Raw genomic sequence first — 23,208 nt, 5'->3', positions numbered from 1 at the left:
CTAACCTGTATGATGGAAGCTAAGAGTGCAAACAACAGGAGCAAAACAAAGCCCTAATATGGCATATTTAGTAGAGATCCGTGGAATCATTGAACAAAGTAGAACTTTTCTTTTTCGGGTCCAATGGAAGACTCAAAAGCCTTGCAAGACCCCAAAGCACAACTTTCCCAAATTACTCAATCTACCAGACTGCTACCACCCTGCCTGTAGAAGATGGCAGGATCATAGCTGTGTTTGGTCCATCACATGAACATCTGCTCTGGAACCAACTAGGTACATAATAAGATCATCTGCTGCATGGAATGCATTTCGTAGAATGGCTCATTCATCATTGTAACATTGGGAAAATCAAATTCACCATTATATGGAACGATCACCAAGCTGATTTTCTTTCTTTTCTTGTTCCTTTGTTTATTGTCATTCAAGTACGTTTGATAGCTCTTACCCTGACACCATGCTTAAAGTTCAGTACTATGCCATAGTCAAGTTCCAAAGGTTTTTCCATGTCTGAAGAATGACGAAATATATACTTCCTGTACAGATGAATCATCGAAAGTTTAAGTTCTTGTATGGAGAATTTCTGGCCTATGCATGCTCGTGGCCCTATTCCAAAGGGACTATTTGCATAAGGATGCCTTTGCTTCTGTTCTTCACAGTCTGGATCAAATCTCTCAGGTTTGAACTTGTCTGGTTCTGAAAAATTTTTTGGATCTTTAGCAAGAACTCCAAGAGCCAGCCAAACCCATGTACCCTGCATATGCATATTATGAGATAAATCAGGACATCGCTTACGAAAAACAAAGAAAGGATGATATCAGAAAAAGATTTCCAATGAAAATTGATGATACAATTTCATCTTCTAGGGTATCCTCCGGCTTACAACCAAGCAATTCCATGGCATTAAAAAAGAAGTACTATTACCATTTTTTTGGGCTTTGTCCATGGGAAATTTATCACAATTAACTACAAAAATGAAGCCACCCTGTGGTAGAGGACATTATCTTAAGATGATACTTCGAAACCATTTACCGATTATCAGTGATCTAATACAACTACTATGCAATAAATAATGCACTAGTTCCTATTGCACCATTTCAGAATTTCTTGCAACGAGTTCACTACTTTTCAGCTTCTTTACATCTTAAAGAATTTTAACTTTATAAAACTGATTGAACTCAAAGTTACTCAACTGAATATGCCTTTCCAGACCATCAAAGATGCCCTAGAGGAGTATTGTTGAAATTAAACCATTCCTTCTCTAAAATAAGTGCGATAGCTTATAAGCATAATCCTTGCGAGATAGAAGTAAAACCAACCTTTGGAAGGATATAACCTCCAATCTTTACTTCTGCTGATGTTTCTCTTGCAACTAAGGGGGAAACTGTATAGAACCTCATTGCCTCTTTGATCACCTGGAGTCAAAGAATTAAAAGAAGAATGAGATAAAATCCTTTATTACATCATTCATAAGAGATCTTGAACATCACAGGTTTCATCAGTTGGGGAAGACGAATCAAGTTTTGACAAATAAGAAGTTGCAATTTTGATTAGATTGTTGAGCACAATAGAAATCCTACTAAAATCCAAGATCCTCGTAAAGTTATGAATATGTGTATGAATTTGTTGATGAATTTTTCCACTAAAAGTTCTGGTGAAAATGGGAGTGGCAGGCAAAGTCACCTGATCAAGATATGGAAAATTGTGTTGAAGATCATGGGCAGTAGGCATCTGATCACGAGGACCAAACTCATCAATCTCTTTCAGCAATTTCTTCTCAACTTCTGGATGTCCAGCCACCAAATAGATAATAGTCGATAATGTAAATGATGTGGTTGCTGAACCAGCAAGTAAATGTTCATAAGTTACAGCACTGATATAGTCTAGTGTAAAGAAGTTCCTTGATGTTGTCTCTGACTCCCTTGCACGCAATATGAGCGACAAAAAGTCCTTTGAGTCAAGGCTCTTTTCTTTCATTCTCTTAGCCACAATTCCATCAAGCCGGCGAGTCAAATTCTGGTTGGTTTGGTCTACTTTTCTGTCCATAGTTCCAGGTATCCTTTTAAGAATCTGGCGGAATGGCTCTTGTAGTATGGGAACAAGCAGCCCCAATATGATTGAAAAGGATCCAGACAAGTCCATCTTAAGCTGTGTTGTAGAATATATGTGTTGATTGATAAAGTCTTGGACTTCAATATCATTTTGCTGGTGGCTCATTCTATTGGCAGATTCATTGCCTGCTTTGGGCTTGGAGAGACCAAAGTCTACTCCAAAAGCAGCTTGTCCAATAACATCTGTAGCCAATTTCAGGGAGAGTTCAGAGAAAGTCATGTCTCCTTGCGATTCAAGATTTTCAGTTGCAGCTTCTATAAATGATTGCATTGTTGGTATCAGCTTGGCAAGGTGAGATGGCTGATACACCGACAGTATGGTATTTCGCATTGTTGACCACCTAGCATCCCTGTAAAGGTTGCAAGTGACATGTCTTTAATGATTCGTTAAATTTCATGAAACCTAATCTTGATTAATTGCGACAACTTAGTTCCTATCTCACTGAGACATCCAATGCCAAGTTTATCTTCTTATTATTACATATTTCGCAGTCGGTTGCCATCTTGCTTTTAGTTACCCAGGAGTTTAGCATCATTGCAAGTAGTATACAGATTTAATGACCACAATCCAAGTCTATTTGTTGCTTTTTATACTAGATCAGTTATATTTGGATCGGGGAGGCGAGAAATTAACATATTACAGTCATAGTCATTGCATTACCTGGTGAAGAAGAGACCCTTCTGATGCAGGGGAGATGCTGCTATAGGAGATGGAATGCTTCTGTTGGAGATGTCTTTGAATTTCTTTATCCCAACTTCTCTGCAAAGTTCTGGATCAGCCACAATTACCAGAGGCTGTCTGCCCATGTGAAACCTGCAATTGAAAGTATTACGAGGCAAGCACGCATGAGATGAACATGAAATTGTTTCTCGAAAGTAGTTAAAGAGCTTTCCAGCACCAATGGATCAATTTACTTCAAGACAATTCTGTAGCATCAGCAAGGCCAAGGATAGCTACTGTTACACTCAGAACAAGAATAACAGATCCAGGGTAAAAAAATGTTGATTGAATACAAAACACCATTATTTTTTAGGTGCAACTGTAATTCTAGGCAACCAGTTCACAATGTCACATACCAGATCCTGGGGCAGAAATCTTGCTTGAATTCTAAAAAAGCTAATACTATTACTTTTTCGACCAACTGCAGTTCTATGTTGTTCTAAAATCCTTGTGACTCATATCATGTGAAGTTCAACGTGTACAAAAATAATTTGAAGTCGACTTTTGGACAATCTTCAGATTCATTCACAACAACTCTATTGCACTCGTCCCTTTACCTCTCAGGATGAGAAAAACTTTTGTACAACCAAACAGGCTGATTGAGTACAGGGACTATGAATAGACTGTGTCATCTTTCGTGAAGCCGACATGATAGACTGAGGTGGAGTTACCACTGAGGAAAAGAGTTTTACAGTAACCGCAATTTCTTCAGCAGAGATCAAACTCTTTTTACCCCACTAGAAAAGATGCAATTGAGAAACTCAGTAAAACACTTATAATCAGATTTTTTCAGTCAGCCACGTAATTACTTTAGTGACCTCATTCTCTTGAAGCAAGCAAGCAAGTGGACCTAAATCCTATGCGTTTAGAAGTAAAAAGGGTCAGCACAAGCGTCGACAGACAAGATGGTGATTAAGATGTCAAGATATAACATCAGCAAAATGGGAAAAGAAACATTCTTGCAAAAAGTCAACCGTCAAAGCCATGAAAATTTTCAGCTCAAAGAGCACGACTATGTTAGAAGCTGCAGAATTGGGAGATGCAAGAAACAAAGGTAGAAGCTGCCTAATGATTTACTCTTTGTAACAAATGGCAGTATTTTTATTATTTTTTTCTTTCTATAGTTTGGTGATAAATGAACTGAATAAGAGAACGACAGAAGAGAATGACTGACCTGAATACAGGACCATAGGTTTTGGCAAGAACAGCAAAAACGTCAGGGCCATATTTAGCAAGCAAGGGAAGGTGTCCTAATAGGGGCAGAGACGGAGGACCAGGTACTTTCCTGACAGCCCAGTAAGGTCTATATAAGTACCACAAAGTCCCGGCCAATAAAGCCAATACCGTGAATGTTACTGATACAACTGGTGCCTCAATTAATGGTATTCCAAACTCCATCAGCTCTTGAACCTTTGCACCAGACAAGTCCATCTTTCCTGGCAGAAGAGAGAGGGACAAACAAATGTGAGCCTATTGCTGGCAAAGTCACCAAGTGAAGTGAGCTTTTCATTGTGGGAGGTTCGCAATATAAAGGAAAAGGATTGGTAAGGGCGGCATTTGGCTGTAGCAAGGAATGCACGCGGGTTTTGGGTTCTTTGAAACTGCTCGTCCTGTAATAGTCAGGCTGCTGATTTCGTCTATTTTCAATGATGAGAAGGGGTAATTGGTGGGTCCTTTCGATTTGTCTCTTCCATTATTTTAATCTCAAGTAGTCAATAAATTAGTGTGTAAATGATAAATATCTAAAAAAAAAATTGCTTTATGTCTTGCGTATGCCTTTTTTTCTTCTAATTTTCTTTTAAAGAGAGACTCCAAATATTACGAGAAAAATGGATGGTTTGGTAGTCGAATTGGTAACTTTGTTAACATTAGAATTTGTCAAGGAGCAGTGGGTGAAAATTATCACAGGAAAGAAAAGGAAAAAATCCATTTTTCGTCCTGAAACTTTGAATTAGGGGCACATTTCGTTCTCACATTTTTAAACGCATCACATTTAGTACATAAATTAATTATTTTGAATCACATTTAGTCAAAAAACGGTAAAATATTCAATTTAGACGAAAAAGGCTGACGTAACCGTTGATTTTGACTAAGAAATTTTTTTGCTTAACGATTACTTGCCAAACACGTAAGTTTCTCTATCCAAATTAAATAATTTACCGTTTTCGAACTAAACGTGGCCTTATTGAGGACTGGTTCACTAATAAGGCCTTATTGACCAGTTTGGTCCTTAGCAATTTCAGAGTATGATGTGATAATTGAACCGCTTAGAGGCTTTAATTTGCAAATTTCATATTTTCCATGATCACTTCTTATAGGTCTTTGTTAAACGAAGGATAAAAGGGATAGGAAAGGAATAAACTGAACAAGTGCGAGGAAGCATTTGGACCAGCACATACCGAACTCAGCAGCAAGAATTACTATTGCATAGAACAAAGCAGAGAAAGAGATGGATTGATGGAAGTCGCAGGACCATCCATGGAGGATAGCTTCTCTTGCCTTAGATTTACTCCCAAAAGGCAACTGTGATGGCATTAAATGATAAAATTCGGCCGACAAAGCTTCTGTGTCTAAATTGACATCAGCATGGTCCAACTGGGGCATTCAGAAGGTGTATTGATGTCAGAAGTTTCTGACTGATACTCGCTAGTGGATTGCCATATGCAGAAAAATTTGTTTAACAAAATGATTTAGAAGGTTGACCACTCAAAAAACTATACATCATCTGTTAAAAAAAAAAAAAAATTTGTGGTTGGCCCTCTTGTTTTGAAGATCTGCATATTTTCGTTTCTCTTCTTCTGCATAAAGAAATAGTCGGTTAATTTCCTGGGAAGTTTTCATCCGTTGGTCTTCAATATTGAGATTTAATCACTTCTTGGTTCCTTGAAAGCCAATAGCCATCGGCGAGATTAGAAAAGTTCTCAGAGTTGAGTTGTGTTTGGACATTAGTTGGCTAAGCCTACAAGAATATGCTCACTTGGATTGGGATTGGATATTGGTATCATGCGTGATTCTTTTATGTCAAAATTGTCTTTTACTCAGGATCACAATTCACAGCATCTGCAAATTCTGGCCCGTCATATTCCTTGTCGTCTACATGCTTTTGAGAGGGATGAGACGAGGGTATTCGTCAAATATAAACCTCTCCTTTTTGTCTATTTATCCTCTCATCCGAACACGCATCTGATACCAGCTTTGAAATCCCTACAAAATCAAAAACTGACACTTAGCAGGAAAAACCTGATCTTTTCTTGTTGACTCCATACTGGTGAGTGGCATGTGCCCCGTATTACAGGAACATCATCAGGGTATTGGAAGTGGACCTGCCATCGCCAAAACTGTGCTTCAATCGCTATCCTTCGTTATGGGTAATTACCATGTCAAATCTGGAAGACACGGGCAACAGCATTTTCAAAGTTAGATAGCCTCCAATCTATAACATGTCATGAATAACAATAGTTGTCATTAGCCCACCACTCATTATGTTGAAAGGGCCTCAATCTGATGCACAATCTTTCTAGATTTTCGCATTCTGCTATGGAGAGGATCATCATGACATAAATGGAAACATCAAGTTTTAGCATCCAATGAACTCTAAAGAACAACTGTTTCTGATCACAATTAAGTAAAAGAAGGGCACCACTATAAAACTGCAATACCAAGCAACCACCAAAGTCAATTCGGACTGCCACCAACAAAAATGCAAAAGGAATCAGCTGGAGAAATCACGAAAAAGGAAAAAGAGTAAAACCGCTAAAGAATTCTTGAATCCAAGATTAATGCTGGTACCCTGATTAAACGTTTCCATCTTCTTTTGTAGCCTAAAAATAAATGGAGCAAAAATGTTAACTTTGCATTCCTGTCAAGGTTAAGCAAGCAGCTGCAATCCTCAACCCGTAATGTAACAGAGGGACTTCCCTTTTCACAGGTGGAGATCGAGAAGCTTCACAATAACCCTGTAATCAAAAGCCAAACGCTGCCTCAAATGTTCTGTTTTATGGGGAGTGGTTGGAAGCAGCATAGCTTGTCCTGGTCCGTTAATTCTCTCTAAAAGGCCTGATCCATAACCCACCTGCATTCTGCTTCGACCTTCTGCAACATCGAATAGGTTGTGCCACCTCTCCGGTCAGAGTCCAGCCTCCAAGATTTTACAGCTACTGTGTGAAGCCAGGTTAGTTTTCCTGCAAAAGAGTTTCAGCGTGATGCTATATCACTTTAATCAGTACAAGCCCCAAGCATAAAACCTTGTCGGACAACCATTTGCCGAGCATAGAATTGAGCACTTGGGCTATATGGATTCAATCATGAAAAGCAAATTTAGAAATTTCAGCAGAATGAAACCACGATAAGATGACACTGCTAAAATTTTTGCATGAAAGAATACCTTTATACATACACAAAAGAAATCTGAACTTGATACTACAAGTCAACAACATACAAAATGAGACGGGGCAAGAAGAGCAAAAGACACGGTAAAGAATGATGGAGGTGACTCCCTCGTGACATTCTCTAAGCATCTGCATCTGCAAAACGCACCAAAAGATGTAGACTAGTCAAAAAGAGGAAAACTTTCTAGACTTTAAGAAACTCTAGAATACAAATATTTTCCATGAGATATTAAAAGGATACAGAAAAGCAGGATCAGTTGATTGGCCTCCATGCAACCATCACCTCCCGCCTATACGGTAAACAAGCATTAGCATTAGCTGCTGCAGAACAGCAGAAAAAGGCAAGTCGAAATTTTTGAGGCATACTTAATCTCAGACAGGAATGTGTGTCAAGGACATCAGAGAATCATTTAGCCTCATTTGCTCGTATCGTCAGGCTTGGCGATAAGATATCCCATTTGATCGACAAGGTCACTGAAACCCTCACCCCACTCAGGTGTTTCAGCAACCAAATCCTCAACCTCCACATCAGCCTCTGGTTGATCTCCCAACAACACAACTTCTGCTTCATTTTCAGTAACAAGATCTCCAGTAAGCAATTCCTCCCATATGTGTTCAGCAACTGGATCGACATTGGCAGCACTGCTAGTAGGAATTGACGGTGAATTCAAGTTTACAATACTGCTTGGTTCGTCATCCAATGCTGCAGTAAATAGCAAAGTCTCCATCTCTCTTTGCATATTCACCAGCTCTTGCTCTCCACCTGAGTCATTGAGAAGTTGATCAGCATCCGCAGCGATTGATGCCACTTCTTGCAGGTTCTCCACACTGGGGGTCATTGTCAGCCTCCTCTTATGCCCAATCTGAATTCGCTGTTGTTCTTGTCTCTGTCGATGTCTATCCACATATGGCTGGAGAAAAGTCGGATTACTAAAAGCTCTGGCTAGGAAACTCATTGTCTGCTGTTGTTTTTTCTCCGTACCCTTAATTCTTTCGTCCATCGCCATGACATGGTCCCTTGCAGTCTGCTGTTGCTGTTTAAGTTTAATGACTTCGGCCATCAACGAGTTTCTGTCGCTCTTAAGTCTTTCAATTTCTTCTTCCAAGTCATAGTGCCCTGATTCAACACAAGGACCGCCTCCTTCTTGTTGGGTAATGCTTGGTATGACATTCCTTCTCCTCCTGATGGTCTTCAGGAGATGTTTCTGCCCGCCAAGGAAACACTCATTTGCAAATTCCCAACGATCGGGATCCACTTTTCTGAAACCCTGCAATCAAATGCACTCATTCAGGACCAACTAATCCATTATCTACTTACCGTTAACTTAATCTGCATCACAAGAAGATGAATCAACCTAATAGTGTCACAGTACCAACTAAGCATATTATGCTATTGTTAAAGTTCATCAAGATCACCAGCAGTTTATTAACGATAAAAATGCACCAAAAAAATATAAAAGCTGCAGCAGGATTATCAAAAGATACTCAATAGAACATTTATAACAGCAGGAAGCAAACAACAACATTTGGTCGAGTGCACCAATTTGCATCAAACGTAAAGAGGGCAGGGCACTCAAATCGCATCCCCATTACGCAGAACATCTCAACAATTTACAAACCACAAAGAAAATGAAGACAAAACATCAAAACCAAATACTAAACCGCATTCAGCGGACAAAGTAACCAAGAAAAGATCAAATTGTGCTAGAACGTTGAATCCAATAAAACGGTTCGGCCACAACCCAAAGTTGAACTGAACTCAAATGAAACAGAAAATGGAAAGCAACCCATTAGGAATTAGGCACAATTAGTCAGTAACATCAAAGAAATATCAAAACTTGATTACACTATTCGAAAAAGTAGTAGCCAGTACTTACATAGGTATTAAGCTGGCGGACGAAGCTTGAGAAATTACTGTGCTTGAAGTACTTGGGAAGCAGAGATGTGGAAAACTTATGGGAATCCCAAACAACGAAGCTATTTCTAGCTTTACTCCACGAGATTACTGAATCAGTTGAAGGATCTTCCACCATATCAAATGTCTTGGTCAAGAACGGTGGGGGTCCCATGTCATGCAAGCCCTCCATTGGCCTCGGCGACGAAGATGAACCAGCAGCAGCACCAGTGCTTCCGCCATCACTGAATGGAAAGACGAAGCCCTCTTCCTCTTCTTCTATCTTGATGGTCACATTTTCCATAGCTTGATTGTGAAGTAAAAATTCAATCTTTATTGGGTTTGGTATGTGTGTTTGAGTACTGAGCAGGCAGGCAGTGGACTGAGGAGTTATGGAGCTAAGTCATTTTCGAGCGAAGAAGATTTTGGCAGAAGGGAATTAGGAAATGGGATGTTGGAAAGAATTTAGGGGAGAATGACGCGTTATTTATGGGGCAGGATTGAAATTTTCTGGAGGGAAGAAGAGATATTTAGAGGGGAGTGGAGAGTTCGTTGGCCTTTTGAGGAACTTTATGGGAAGATTCTTTGACAATTCTGTCCTTTGGAAGTCTGTGCTGGGTCTTGAGATTTTGTGGGACAGCTGGTCTGCTGTGGCGGCCACACGAGGACGCTTGTAAATAGTTCTAGAAAGTTCTTGATAGTTCCGGAAGTTTCTGATTTTTGGACTTCTATTCTTTCCCTAGGCATAAATAAGCCTTTATTTCTTTTGGGGTCCTTTTATTCCCCTAAAAACAAATACTTACTACAGCTTTTACTCCTCAAATTATTGGAGGGAATGCATAGAGTCCTTCTTCGTTAACATTTTCATGGCATTTACATGCTAATTTCCCTAATTTAAAGGTTTCAATTGTTTTTCCTCTCTTTTTGTCTCTCCTTTTTGTGTTGTAAGGACCCGTGATGTTTATGAGCTACTTGGTATAGTGGTTCTTGTCCAGTAATTAAGATGATAAAGATTTGGCCTTTGTATTGAGGGCATTTTAATTTGAATCTTGTTATTGTTTAAACTATCATCGATAGATAAATTGTAAAAATCATCATAAACCGTTTCATTATCAATTGAAACACCGTTGCTAAGCCATCTATAAGAATCACTGTGTCGGGACAGTAAATTATTTGGGATAATTTTGTGAAAAAATACTGTAATATTTTTTTAATGTAATGTATGTGAAATAAAAAAGTGATTGAAAAATATATTAATAATATAAATAAATAAGATAAAAATAACGTGTAATCCAAGCAATGGCATGCCTTGACCTCCGAAAGAAATTAAAGTGATAGGAAGCACCTCTGCGCTGATAAAACCGACAAATTCCACCGGTTCTGTTGGGCCCTTGTTTGTTATTCTACGTGTTTGGAATCCACCTTGTACTGGGCGGGTTTGTAATTCTACAACTTTGAAGTCAGCCCAGTTGATTGGTTAGTATCAAATTAATTCTTATTCTCCATTTGAATCCTGCTGGTTTCTGTGAAAAAAATACATATCAAAATGGATGAGAATTAGAGAACACCTGGTTTCCTCCATAGTTGGGCTCGTCGTATTTTAGTCCTGAAATGTTCGATCTTGAGCTCACTCGGCAGGCCAGGCTTGGATTTAACTTTACAATTGTAGGATATGTGGACTACATTTGGGCTCACCCGAGATGCATTCTCCAAAATTGGCTTCCATCGGTCTATTAAGCCTGGCAAATCAGGACGACAAAAAACCATAACCTTGCGGGAGGGTAGTATCAGTTCCGTAATTATTATTGTATCTAGACTAAATCAATTTGGCACTTAACCATGCTTGCACTTCTGTTTGGATTGTAAATTATTTGAAATATTTTTACTGTAACACTTTTTGTGATATGATGCATATGAGATAAAAAGGTAATTGGGAAGATAAAAAGATGTGTTGAAAATTGTAATGATGATGTAAACAAATAAATTTTGACAAATAATCCTCTGTCCAAACAAACATACCATCCACGCTAAACTAAAGCGTTTACTTTGAAGATAGCAATATACAAAAACCATGAATAATGAGTTTGATGGTACGAGAGAGATAGTGTAAATGATAGATTTTGGGTTCGAAATCTTCTCACTTACACTAAAAAAAAAAAAAAAAAAAAGGCACGAATTTGTGCATTCTTTTAAATTGAACTTTGGCCATACATACTAAATTTTGCTTCCATATTGACTACCACAAGTATTATGTACACAAGCCCCCGCATAAATGGTCCAGCGGCAGCGCCTCTCACCAGTGAATCTTGACGTCACAAGTTTGAGTCTCCGCTCCGCTGGATTCCTCCGCGTACTTAACGTGTTCTGGCCGAGTTGGGGCGCCGGGGTCGGGCCGCAGGGAATTAGTCGGGCCCCGTAAAGATTGACCCGAACACCCCTGTGTCGACAAAAAAAAAAAAAAAGTATTATGTACACAAATTCATAACCATAACCAAATGATCCAATCAAGATGGACTCCCATCTATTACAACCTCCCAAGAGGACAAAAGCATCCCTTTTGAGCTTTGCCCCAACTCTCCCACTCATAATTCCCAAGTTTGTGACCAAATGCATTGGACCCCTCGATCTTGATCACTTTTTACTCTTTAGGCCTACGTACACTCAAAGACCTAGAACTTGCTTGATGAGGACCAACTGCAACTGAACTCATAGTTGGTGATTGAGGGACGAGGGAGGAGGCCATTGGAATTGGCAAATACTACTAACAAGTCCAGAAAGGAAAGAAAACGGATACTCCTCCACTACCAGCACTTATTGAGCCGACATAGATTCAGATGATGACGTTGGATGGTAGGACCCCATTCTCTCTTACAGACCTGTCATTTCAGCTCAATTGCTGCCTTGCTTGCGTCACCCATGATTCCTTTTGTTTCTTGTTAAAGTTTTAGTCGTCAGTCACCAATGATTCCACTCTCCCTCCGTTCTACGTCTTCGTCTGCTATTAAAGCCGAAGCCTCCGGCGCCGATGGCCTAATAAATTCTGTGCACAATAACATCGCGGCACGGAGCCGGCGGGTGGTGTGGTCTAATGGACTTTGGAGAAATGGATTTGTCTGTACGTGATTGAAATGACTTCAAATTTATCATGCAAGAAGAAATCAAGGTCCTATTTGGCAAATAAGTTTTTGATGACTGCTATAAATTTTTTAATAATTTTAATTATAATAATCTCAAAAAAATTTTCAAAAATTTTAAACTATACATTTTAAAATATTCAAAAAATCTAAACACTTGAAAAAAAACATTTTTTCAACTTTTACAGTAAATTACAGCAAAATTTTAGATAAACATCCAAAAAACGCATTTGCCAAACGAGACCCAAAATTTGCATAGACTAACGGCTTGTTTGGACTGCAATTTTTTTGGATTTTTTTGAGTTTTTAAACAATAATGTTCTCTTAACATATTTTTTAAATTATGTTTTTCACTTTACATGTATTACATACTAGATAGTACTACAATACTCAAAAAAATAAATAAATCTTCTGGAGAATACATTATGAACAATGTCTTGATTTTGTTTAATTAGAGATGAAATAGAACATTTTTATGTATATCTTTGTATTTAATGTTTTACATGCCCAAAAAGGTAAACTCATTATTAGAAACTCTAGAATTATTAATATTCATTCACCTTCTAAAAAATTGGCGCTGAGTTCACTTTTTATTGATTTTATTGTTTTACATGCCCATTTTGATAGTCCTTTTTTTCACACAGTTTAAGAAAAAGTAGTTAATTTTATTGGAACAATCAATTTAGGTAACTATTTTCCTAAAATACCCTTATATTAATTAGAATGCAACTTTATGAGAACTTGAATTGATGGTTTATGAAAACTTGAATTGATAGTAAAAAAAGAATCAACTCTCATTAAATAGGGTAGTTTTATAGTAACAACAACTTACATTGAATAAGGGTATTTTAGGAAAATTAAAATACAAGTACATTTTTCAATTGAAAAGTGGACTACAATTTGGGACAGACGAAAAAGGAAAACAGGACTATCAAAGTGAGACAGAAGAAATAGAAGTTTAGAATTCAATTCCCCTGTTTTCCCTCCTTGTTTATTGAATTTCATCTCTTCCTATTTTTAAAAAAATAATCTTTAAAAAAAAAAAAGACCCCCTCATATATTTTTTTTTGTGTATAATAAACCCTTTGGTGTCTTGAAGCCAATTTGGTCCCCAACTAATACATAATCGAGTCGGGTCAAATTACGCAACGGGAGAAAGCTTTTTCCCAACGCTTGTCTCTCAATTCACAAGACTTTGATAAAGTAACATTTTTCCAAGACTATATGCCTAAAGACTGATTAATATTTTAGCATAAGGTCCTAATAGATAAATGTTATGGGGTGGCATTTCACACGATCCAATGAGACGTACCTGAAGTTGTACCTACACATGGTCTGGGGTGGGAGTACGGGCGATCGCCGGCATCGGAAGGAAGGTGATTGCTGTCCGCTTAGACGTTGGGAGGGATTGCTGCCAAATTATTTCTTTAATTACCTGTTGCACGTGCACCTTCGCATACTTTGTCCTCTAGTGTCCCGCAAGAATTTCATTACTGCCTCAGTAATGCACGATTAACGAAACAATAATATCATTCCTCCGATCCACTTTGATATTCCTGTATTCATTTTTCATCTGTCCCAAATTATAGTCCACCTTTCAATTGAAGAATATAGTTGTATTTTAATTTTCCTAAAATACCCTTATTCAATGTAAGTAGTTTTTGCCATAAACCTACCCCATTTAATAAGAGTTGATTCTTTTTTTATCATCCCATAAAGTTGTACCATATTTAATGTGAGGGTGTTTTAGAAAAATAACAATCTAAATTTACTTTTCCAACAAAATTAATTACTTTTTCTTAAACTGTGTGAAAAAAGAAACCGAACTGTCATAGTGGGACGGAGGGAGTAATAGTAATTCTCAAGCAACGAAATAAATAACAAATATATTCCTGATCGCTTGACGTTGCATGAGTAATTTAGAAAGCCCATAATATTTTAATTGTCCTTGAAAATAGCGAAGTAAACTTCAATTCTATAATGTTTAGATTGGAAGTTTGCAACCACTACCAGCCTGGTTCCGATGACTTTCAGGTGAAATATAATATGCTTGGGGCAGTTATTGGAGTCATAATTGTAAACCCTGTAGAATTTCTTGAAGCTTTCATGAACCAACCATAATTCACAACTTTTAGTGCTAAATAACTTGGCTTGGCATTGGGATTAGGTAGTAGCAATCATGCACAGAAGTTTACACAGACCCTATAAACATGCACTTATTCAATCTATGGAACACAGAAATCAGGGCAAACGTGAATAAAGTCAAGGGAACAGGGATCTAATTGTTCCAATACAATTCGAGCAACTTTGCATAATTCATGGAATGAGGATATGGTTGCCCGAAGCAAGGAGGGTGTGAACTAGCCAAGCAACTTCTTGATGATGTTTAAGCATCTCAAATAACTTTTTGAACTTGAATTCAAGCACATACATGTAGAGGTCCAAAAGTTGATTGAGTTCGATCGAGTTAAGTACCATATATATATCAGGTTTTATTGATGTAAAAATGTTGTTATTTCCATTGTTCAGTAACATATGAGATTCATCAACTATATGTTACTTAACTTTGATCACGCACGATTGTTCAGTTATAGTTGATCAGTACGTGCACTAGTCTGATTCGACGATCCATGATAAGACCTAGGTACCATGTTTATCATGAACTTCTACTACAAAATGTAAAACCTTGGGTGCACAAATGAGTTGCCTATGCTGGCAGACATAGAATCTTTCAATTGGTATGATTCATCTAATTGACACGTACGAATACGTTTTCTACAAGATTGTATTCGTAAATGATGGGATATTACCACCATTATTGGTACAAAAGTGCAGGACGTAGGTAGATCATCTCAAAGTCAACAATAATGGTATTTGCTTCGTTCCAAAATCATTATCCATGGGAAAGTTTTAGTTTACATCTGTGGTTTAAGAGCTGTTGCTTAGTGGTGGTGCAGACCAGTAACAGCCTCCCGATATGGGGGAATTATTTAGATGATAAAGCACATGAGTGACGTAGAGATAATTTGTCCCACAGCCACAAGCAAACAAATGGTTGTTAGTGTTGTCTTGGCTGCTTCCAACTCAGCAATTTCTCAAACATTATTACCGTCCGTCAAATCTGCATTATTTTCAGGCGAGCTAGCTAATCGATACCAAGCAAGGAATTGGTTTGGATTGCACTTTCTGGAGAGTTTTTGGGGACAAAAAAATTAACTATAGTAGGATTTTTTTATTATTATAAAATGTGATGTATGTGAGATTAAAAAAAAGGGTAATTAAAAAATGTGAGAAGAAATATTAGCTGAAAAAATTTTCTACAAAAAATACAAAAAAAAAAGTAATTAAACTTGGTAGTCCAGTAATTAGGTAATTGCCCTAAAAAGTTGTAGGCTGTCCAAAGTTTGAATCTTGAAACCCTGCTCCCAGGGAAACTAAAAAGAAAAAACGTTGTCTCAATATGGTGATTATCTGGGATTCATTGGTCCAGTGATTAGGGGAGGACTCTTAAAGTTCTCTTCACTGTCAAATTCAGAATTCAAATCTTCAAATTAGGAATCGGTGGTATTCACAGTATACATGTGTATATATATATATATATATGTTGTTTTTGTATCCAAATTTATTATGTTAACACATAATATTTAAGATACAATTGGCACGGATAATCGCACAAGAAGAAAATCCCTTCCATCACTATTCAATCGTTGACATGGCGATTTGGCCCTGTGCATGGTGATTGGTGACCAAAACCAAGGGTCCCGTTACCCCCGCACTCCCAAACAAGACCAACAATAGTGAACTGTACTAGTACAACTTCTTTTGTTGCTGCTAAGGTAACTTAACTTGCAACGTATTTAGAAAATTATGTTTCGTGCAATAATTTGTCAATCATACAAGAAATAAAACGTGCTAAGGGAAGGTTCAAACTTGAATTGACAGAAAATCATGACACAAACTTTATCATTTTGATCAACTCAAGGAGGATGTGTTGTACAACTTTATCAAAGTGGAGTAGAAATTTATTTTTCAAAAATAAAGGTTGGGGAGATATAAGCTGCCTGCAATAGTTTTTGCATTTTTCGAACGTATGAACTTGGAGATTCGGCCATATATGATACAAGAAGTCCAATAACAACATCTCTTCATCGCCTTCTATGAATTGGCCAATTATTCATCGTCTCTCCCCAATCTCTCAAAATTGCTGTCCAATCAATATTTAGCTTTCGGTACAAAAAAACAAAGAGATAGTGGAAAAATGATTTCATTTGAGTGCTGTTATGAGCAACACTTGTATCTCCCTCCCATTGATCGACTTTAAAGTTGCATGGCAAAGGCCTAAGTGGGTGGGGAAGTTGGGAAAACGATTCCCTCTGGGGCCGAGGCTGTGCAGGCCAAAGTGAATCTGCTTTGACGACCATTTTGTCTTTCAGGAATGTGCTGGAGGGGTTGCTGACTGCTAAGTCAATTCCAGTTCAAGAATCCCAAATCATTCTCCAGGGGAGGGAAACATATTTATGAAACAGTAGAAAGATTCCAATCACACGAAGAATCTTTTCGTACTAGGCACAAATTAAAGATTTTAAGGTTCTTAGGAGAGTTAGTAGCATCAGTTACGCCACAATCTGGTCGATATAATAACGGGACAAGGAATGATAATACGCAAACCAAGTCAGCAGTTGAGAATCGATACGAAACAAGGAAAAAAAAAATGGGAAAATCGTTGAAAACGTCCCTCACATTTTGTAAAATGACTTTTTTCGTCCCTTACTTTTAAAAGTGTATTTTTACGTCCCTTACAAATTCATGTTGGTTAAATTTAGTCCCTATCTAGGTTTTCGACTAGTTTTTGGTCGGAATTCATCACATGAGTTGCATGTGATCATTTTTTAGGGGCAAAATTGTCAAATCAAAATTTACATAATCCATCTATTGTCCCTTACATTTCACAAAATGAATCGTTTCGTCCCTTACATTTCACAAAATAAATTTTTTCATCCCTCAGATTTCTCAAAATGAATTTTTTTATCTCTCATTGACCACGTGTACGAATAGTTTTTATTTTTTTAAATTCATGAATATATCTATTTGATTTTATCTAAACAGTACAAATAATATATAATATATCTCTATTTGATTTCACCTAAACAGATCAATATATACATGGCTTTAAATCTAATAATTTTGTTTTAAACCTATATATATATATATATATGTGATTTTACCATGTGAATCTATTCAATATTGTAATCTTTTCTATTTTAGTAATAATTCATTTATTGAGTTGTTTAATAAGAGTATCCAATTAATCGGTGTTAATTCGAATTCTATAGTCATGCTAACAAATTACAATTTAAATCTGAAATTTTTACTCGCTACCTTTAAGTCCAACAATTGAATTTCTTACCTTATGATTATTTTAAAATTTGAAAGTGTCAATTACTTACTTCTTTTTGTGATACTTTTCCTTTGTTTATTTTTTTTTTGTCTAAATTTAATTTGATATAAACACTTGATAATGTTTAGAATTAAATATCTTCTTTGTTTTCAATTTTCGAGTAAAAGGAATGAACATGAGTGAAAAACTAACAAATTTTTTAAACCCATATATATATATCTATTTTAATTTCACATAAACAGTATGTTTAAATGAAAATTAAATAAAGATATATTACATGCTATTTGTATTGTCCAAGTGAGATCAAATAAATATATAAATTAGTTTAAAAAAAAGTTATTCATACACATGAACAATGAGAAATGAAAAAATTTATTTTATAAAATATGAGGGATGAAAAAATTCATTTTTGTGAAATGTGAGGGATGAAACAATTCATTTTGTGAAATGTGAGGGACAAAATAATTCATTTTGTGAAATGTGAGAGACTATGGATTGAATTATGTAAATTTTGATTTGATAATTTTGCCCTTAAAAAATGATCACGTGCAAGGCACGTGGTGGATTCCAACAAAAAACTAGTTGGAAACCTAAATAGGAATCAAATTTAATCAATATGAATTTGTAAGGGACGTAAAAGTATACTTTTAAAAGTAAGGGATAAAAAAAGTCATTTTGTAAAATGTGAGGAACTTTTTGAACGATTTTCCCAAAAAAAATCGATCAAGATTCATAGGCTGATAATTATTTACGACTGACAGCATAAAATTGTCATCGATCCATTGAGTTGTGATACAAATATTCAAAACTCTCAAAATCTTAACATGGAAGTCTAGATGTGCTTGGTACAACTGAAAACTAAAATCTTTTTTTTTTTGGTACTTTTTTAGATGCACATTTTTGTAGAAAGTTTTTTTGAATATTTGTTAGAATATTCTTTATCATATTTTTCAATCACTTTTTTATTTTATTTTATGTGCATCACATTTTAAAAAAATAAGAAAAAATATCAAGAATGGTCACTAAACAATTTTAAACGAGACAATCTAATCAACGATTTTTTTTTTTTTAGCCAAAAAAATCACTCAACTCCTTAAAACAAGCTTTTTGAGTCATTCTCTCCTAAATCAATCGGAAATGACCTGCATTTTTGCCCTTGAAAACTTATAATAGTAGTTCAAATGCGTTTTTTTCGATTGATTTACTAGTTAAATTGGACAATATGACCCAAAAGGCTCGTCTTAATGTAGGGGTGTTTCGCGAACGGCTCGAATACGAGCTCGACTCGAGCTCGTCAATATCGAGTTCGAGTCGAGCTCGAGCTAATTAAGTCGATCTCGATCTCGAGCTCGAGTTCAAAAACATTAAACTCATTGGCTCGCGAGCTCAATTATATATATATTTTTTATTTTTTATTTTAATAGTAAAATTACATATATATTCCTAATATTTTATTATTTATTAAAAAATTTATTATTTTATTCATTTTTAAAAATAAATAATTATTTTTTATTTTTTAAAAATAAAATAATAATAATTATTTTTTATTTTTTAAAAATAAAATAATAATAATAATTTTTTATTTTTTAAGCTCGAACTCGAGCTCAAGCTCGATATTTTGAGCTCGTCGAGCTTCACAAAATTAACTCGAACTCGGTTCGTTTGCACCCCTGTCTTAATGAGTTGAAAGGCCTTTTTAGCCCCAAAAAATATTGGCTACTAGACCGTACGTGCCATTATAGATAATTTAGTGACCATTTTTATCATTTATTTTAAAAAAAAGTATTACAGTGTATTTTTATAATAAAAAGTAAAAACTCCAAAAGAGTGCCAATCCAAACGGGCTCCAGGCAGTTAAGGAACTGGCAAAGACAAAAGCAAATGAAAAGGGCCCTCCTTCTATGACTGATGCAATCCCTAATCTTAAAATTTGGCCATGGCAGACACCATGGTTACCACCATCAACGGTTAAGCTTGACGCTTTTTTTTTTTTTTTCTTTTTTGGGTTGAATGACGTAAAACCAATGATGGTGGGAACTCGCTCCCCACACACAATTAATTAAACCCATTATTGTTACACTCCGTCTCCATCTGGCTGCATTTCATACAACATATATTATACTCAAATGCAAATGCAATATCCACGTTATTGTATTAAATAATTAAAAAATTACAACAACCCCAAGAAATTACAAAGCACAACCTACCCCAAATCCCTCTTTAATAAGAAGAATAAAACAAAAGGAAATGGACTAAGTTTGTAAATACTATCAGTACTGAGTGTGTTTGGATAGTGGGTTATTTTTTCAAATATATTTGTTTACATCACCATTACAATTTCTAATACAACTTTTTATCTTTTCAATTATCTTTTTATCTCACATACATCACATCACAAAAAGTGCTACAGTAAAAATATCTCAAATAACCCACTATCCAAACACATTCAGTGTAAAATTTTTTTAAACTACTTGACATATATATAACTACATGACATGTATTTAACACCATTCGTACGTAGATAGTAATAAAAAATTTTAAAAAAGGAAAAAGTGGTACGCTACTCATATTTAACACCATTCGTTCATACATTGATAGTACATAAACAATTGTTTTTTTATAAAAAAAAAAAAAGAAAAAGTGGTTGCAAAGTAAATTTTTTTTATACTAATAGTTGCAAATTTATTCTATATGTATAAATTTTAAAATTAAATTACGTGAAATATATTTAATACTGTTTGTTCATATATACACTGATAGTACGTAAAAAAAATTACAAAAATGGAAAAAGTGGTACTCTACTATACTAAAAGGACGTAGATCATCTTCATTTAAATACATGCTACAAGCTGACATAAATTTAAAATTTAAAATTAAATATACGTGACATGTATTTAATACCCGTTTGTTCGTATATGCATTGATGGTACGTAAAAGATTAAAAATAAATTTGAAAAAGCGGTACTCTACTGTACAAAAAGGATGCGCATCATCTTCACTTGAATGCGGGCTGCACGCCGACAAACCACGTGGTGGTTTCCCAGTGGTCCACTCCATCCCAAGACTAACGAAAAAACAAAAATGGAAAAGCAACTAATGGAACTAATCCCACAATCTCCATAGCCGAAGGAAAGTAACACAGCGAGCCACGTGTCTATATGACGACGTCAGGGTGACGAGGACTGCAAGCTCAGATCCGATGATTACGTCATCCCGGAGGGAGGTCTGGCCCCACTTTTGGGAGTTGGAGTCCACCATAAGGAGACAATTTAGTAGCAGCAGACTAAGCAGTAAATTACTACACGTCAGCTTCAGTTCTAGTTGGCATTGAGTTACGTCAGCGGTCGGCCCACCACACATGGCCCACCAAAATCCGGGTCGCAGTCAAGATGACGTCATGCGGCATTTTAATAATTCTAGCGTACGCCAACGGTCCATGTGATCTGCCCTTTGCCACTCCAATCGGGACCGTATACCCAAATATCGAGTCTTGACTTCACACGCCCTTTGCTGTTTGTTTGCTATATAGTATTAGTAATTGTTACCCCAAGAATCAAAGGTATTAGGTGGTCAACGGCCAACTCTAATTGACGTTCTTCAGAAACTTGCAATGGTGATTATCGAATTTTTGGATTTTAGTCCAGCCTTGCTTGAAATTTCATTTTTTTTAATCAAAATTTTATACATATTCGTGAACAAAATTTTTCAATCGTTTTTTCTTTCGATCATATATTTTGATAGTCATATAACTCTCACCAATCCCGGGGTAAGAGTGGCATATTTAGCCAATTGATCATTTTTATTTTTAATTATTTTTTATTTCATGTACATCAAATAGCTACAGTGTATTTTCTACAAAAATTTCAAAAAAATTGCAATCTAAACAGGATAGCTCAAAGGGCTTCTTTTGATTTCTTAATCTTAAATGAAATGGACTGGGATTAGTGAAATTGTTTAAAAATAATTGAATCATGAGGTAATGTCCTCCCAAGACACGTACATAAATCTTCATTTAGTACAGGGAAGTCACCTCACATTTAGAAGGACCACATAAAAATTGGTATTAGTCTCAATTAAGAAAACAAAGAAGAGACTTGTCTCTTCTTCTACTATACCTCTCCTTTGACATACTTGGCATCTAATTATGAATTCTCAACGGAATTAGTGTATCGGTTCTTTGTCATTAGCACTTCATCATTTCATTGAGAAAAAGGAAAAGGTGAAATTAGACACCGGTATGGCCCATCTTGCTCAAAACATAAGCTTGTCCGCGTATTTTGGATTGGATATGAGTAATTAGTGGTCTAATTTAGAATAGACGTTTCATCAATTAAAAAAATTATCAAAAAGCATATGCTTCAGGCCATCATATATCCATTCATTCTTACAATACCCCATACTACAGCCACAAAGCACCAAGAATTATTAGTAATAGAATATGATTTGCCTATATCGTAACCCTAGAATATGAAATATGGAGTACTGCATAAAATCATCCCAATAGTTAAATGAATCAAACATTGAGCTTTGAGCAACAATAGAAACAAAAACGTAACTTTAGGGGGAAGAAAAGTAATCCCTCCTCTAAAAAAGTACTAATAGTTTTTCTGGATTCCTATTTTCACAAAACAATAAATTATTAAGTCTAATGTGGTGAATTTGCAATATAACCCTTATTAGTATAAATAGTTTGAAGTGTATTGGTATATGTGAAAACTATTTTTGAATGGTAAAATAACCAGTTGTGTGAATTGGTATTGACTTTTAAATACGTCTCTTATGTTAATTAGGACATTTAAAAAGTGAAAAATAATATGAATAATAGGACGTAGGTATTATAAAATGAGCACTAGTTATATTTTCTCCCTAAACTATAGCTATGCTCAATTTATCAGCCACTAACTTTTTAATGGGCCAAAATATACATTATATTTTGCATGATCAAAATACAACCCTGCTAAGTTTCTTTCATTTAAACTGTAACATGCTCCATATAACCAATATATATATGTGTGTGTGTGTATGCGCGGGCGCGCAAGCGAGCCAATCTATAAAAATTTTGGATGGAAAGCTCATCTCTAGTGTTTGACTGATCACTATAAGGGAAAAAAAAAGTGTATATATTTAAAATTTAGAGGAGTAAAGTGTCACTAAGGAGCAAGCAAGTTAGGGAGGCAAACTTTAATTAAGAATGAAGCATTTCTCCAAGAAGGAGAAAAACTTGTAGCTCCTCATGTCTGAGTAGAGGCCAAGAAGGAACACGTCATGAACGAATTTGATGTCTTTTCCTCCTTTGTCCTAAGGTGCAAGTACGTAGCACCACATTCTTTGCCCCTCGCGCGTGTGACTTCCATGTTCTAACATTTCCACACAAGGACCAGAGTACCATACAACAACAACTATTGACTTCTCTAAATACACAAAATAGCAGCATAAAGTAACTTACGCATTATGTTACTTTATATGACGTCACAACAGCTAGTGCAAAAATTCTACTTCTACCTAGTAGGACTCGTAGAAGTATAATTTAATCATTCTCTTCATTTCTCTCCTCTCATTTGATTT

At 36.0% G+C, this 23,208-nt stretch overlaps 2 protein-coding genes across 18 annotated transcripts; both read right to left on the bottom strand.

The window, feature by feature from the left end:
- Positions 1-42: 42 nt before the first annotated feature.
- On the bottom strand, positions 43-4,395 carry LOC113706877 (cytochrome P450 711A1-like). The gene is made up of 5 exons (XM_027228913.2): positions 4,004-4,395; positions 2,770-2,922; positions 1,681-2,458; positions 1,317-1,412; positions 43-751 (listed from the first exon to the last, which is right to left on the bottom strand). Exons 1-5 carry the CDS (start codon positions 4,258-4,260, stop codon positions 422-424), a joined length of 1,614 nt encoding a protein of 537 aa, XP_027084714.1. The 5' UTR covers positions 4,261-4,395; the 3' UTR covers positions 43-421.
- An 838-nt stretch (positions 4,396-5,233) lies between these two features.
- LOC113706881 (heat shock factor protein HSF30) lies at positions 5,234-9,711 on the bottom strand. Of its 17 annotated transcripts, none has more exons than XM_072063494.1 (8): positions 9,095-9,710; positions 7,584-8,485; positions 7,268-7,507; positions 6,619-7,010; positions 6,470-6,514; positions 6,304-6,364; positions 6,153-6,215; positions 5,234-6,033 (listed from the first exon to the last, which is right to left on the bottom strand). In XM_072063494.1, exons 1-2 carry the CDS (start codon positions 9,413-9,415, stop codon positions 7,634-7,636), a joined length of 1,173 nt encoding a protein of 390 aa, XP_071919595.1. In that variant the 5' UTR covers positions 9,416-9,710; the 3' UTR covers positions 5,234-6,033; positions 6,153-6,215; positions 6,304-6,364; positions 6,470-6,514; positions 6,619-7,010; positions 7,268-7,507; positions 7,584-7,633. The 17 variants fall into 17 exon arrangements, with proteins under 17 accessions (XP_071919595.1, XP_071919594.1, XP_027084727.1 ...); XM_072063493.1 differs by having other exon boundaries at positions 6,304-6,361; XM_027228926.2 differs by having other exon boundaries at positions 6,304-7,010; positions 7,214-7,352; positions 7,459-7,507; positions 9,095-9,711.
- Positions 9,712-23,208: the final 13,497 nt, after the last annotated feature.

This window comes from Coffea arabica, chromosome 8c (assembly GCF_036785885.1).
Source record: "Coffea arabica cultivar ET-39 chromosome 8c, Coffea Arabica ET-39 HiFi, whole genome shotgun sequence".
NCBI classification, from domain to species: domain Eukaryota; kingdom Viridiplantae; phylum Streptophyta; class Magnoliopsida; order Gentianales; family Rubiaceae; genus Coffea; species Coffea arabica.
The sequence above is the reverse complement of the archived record's forward strand: the minus strand, read 5'-3'. Positions and strand labels throughout refer to the sequence as shown.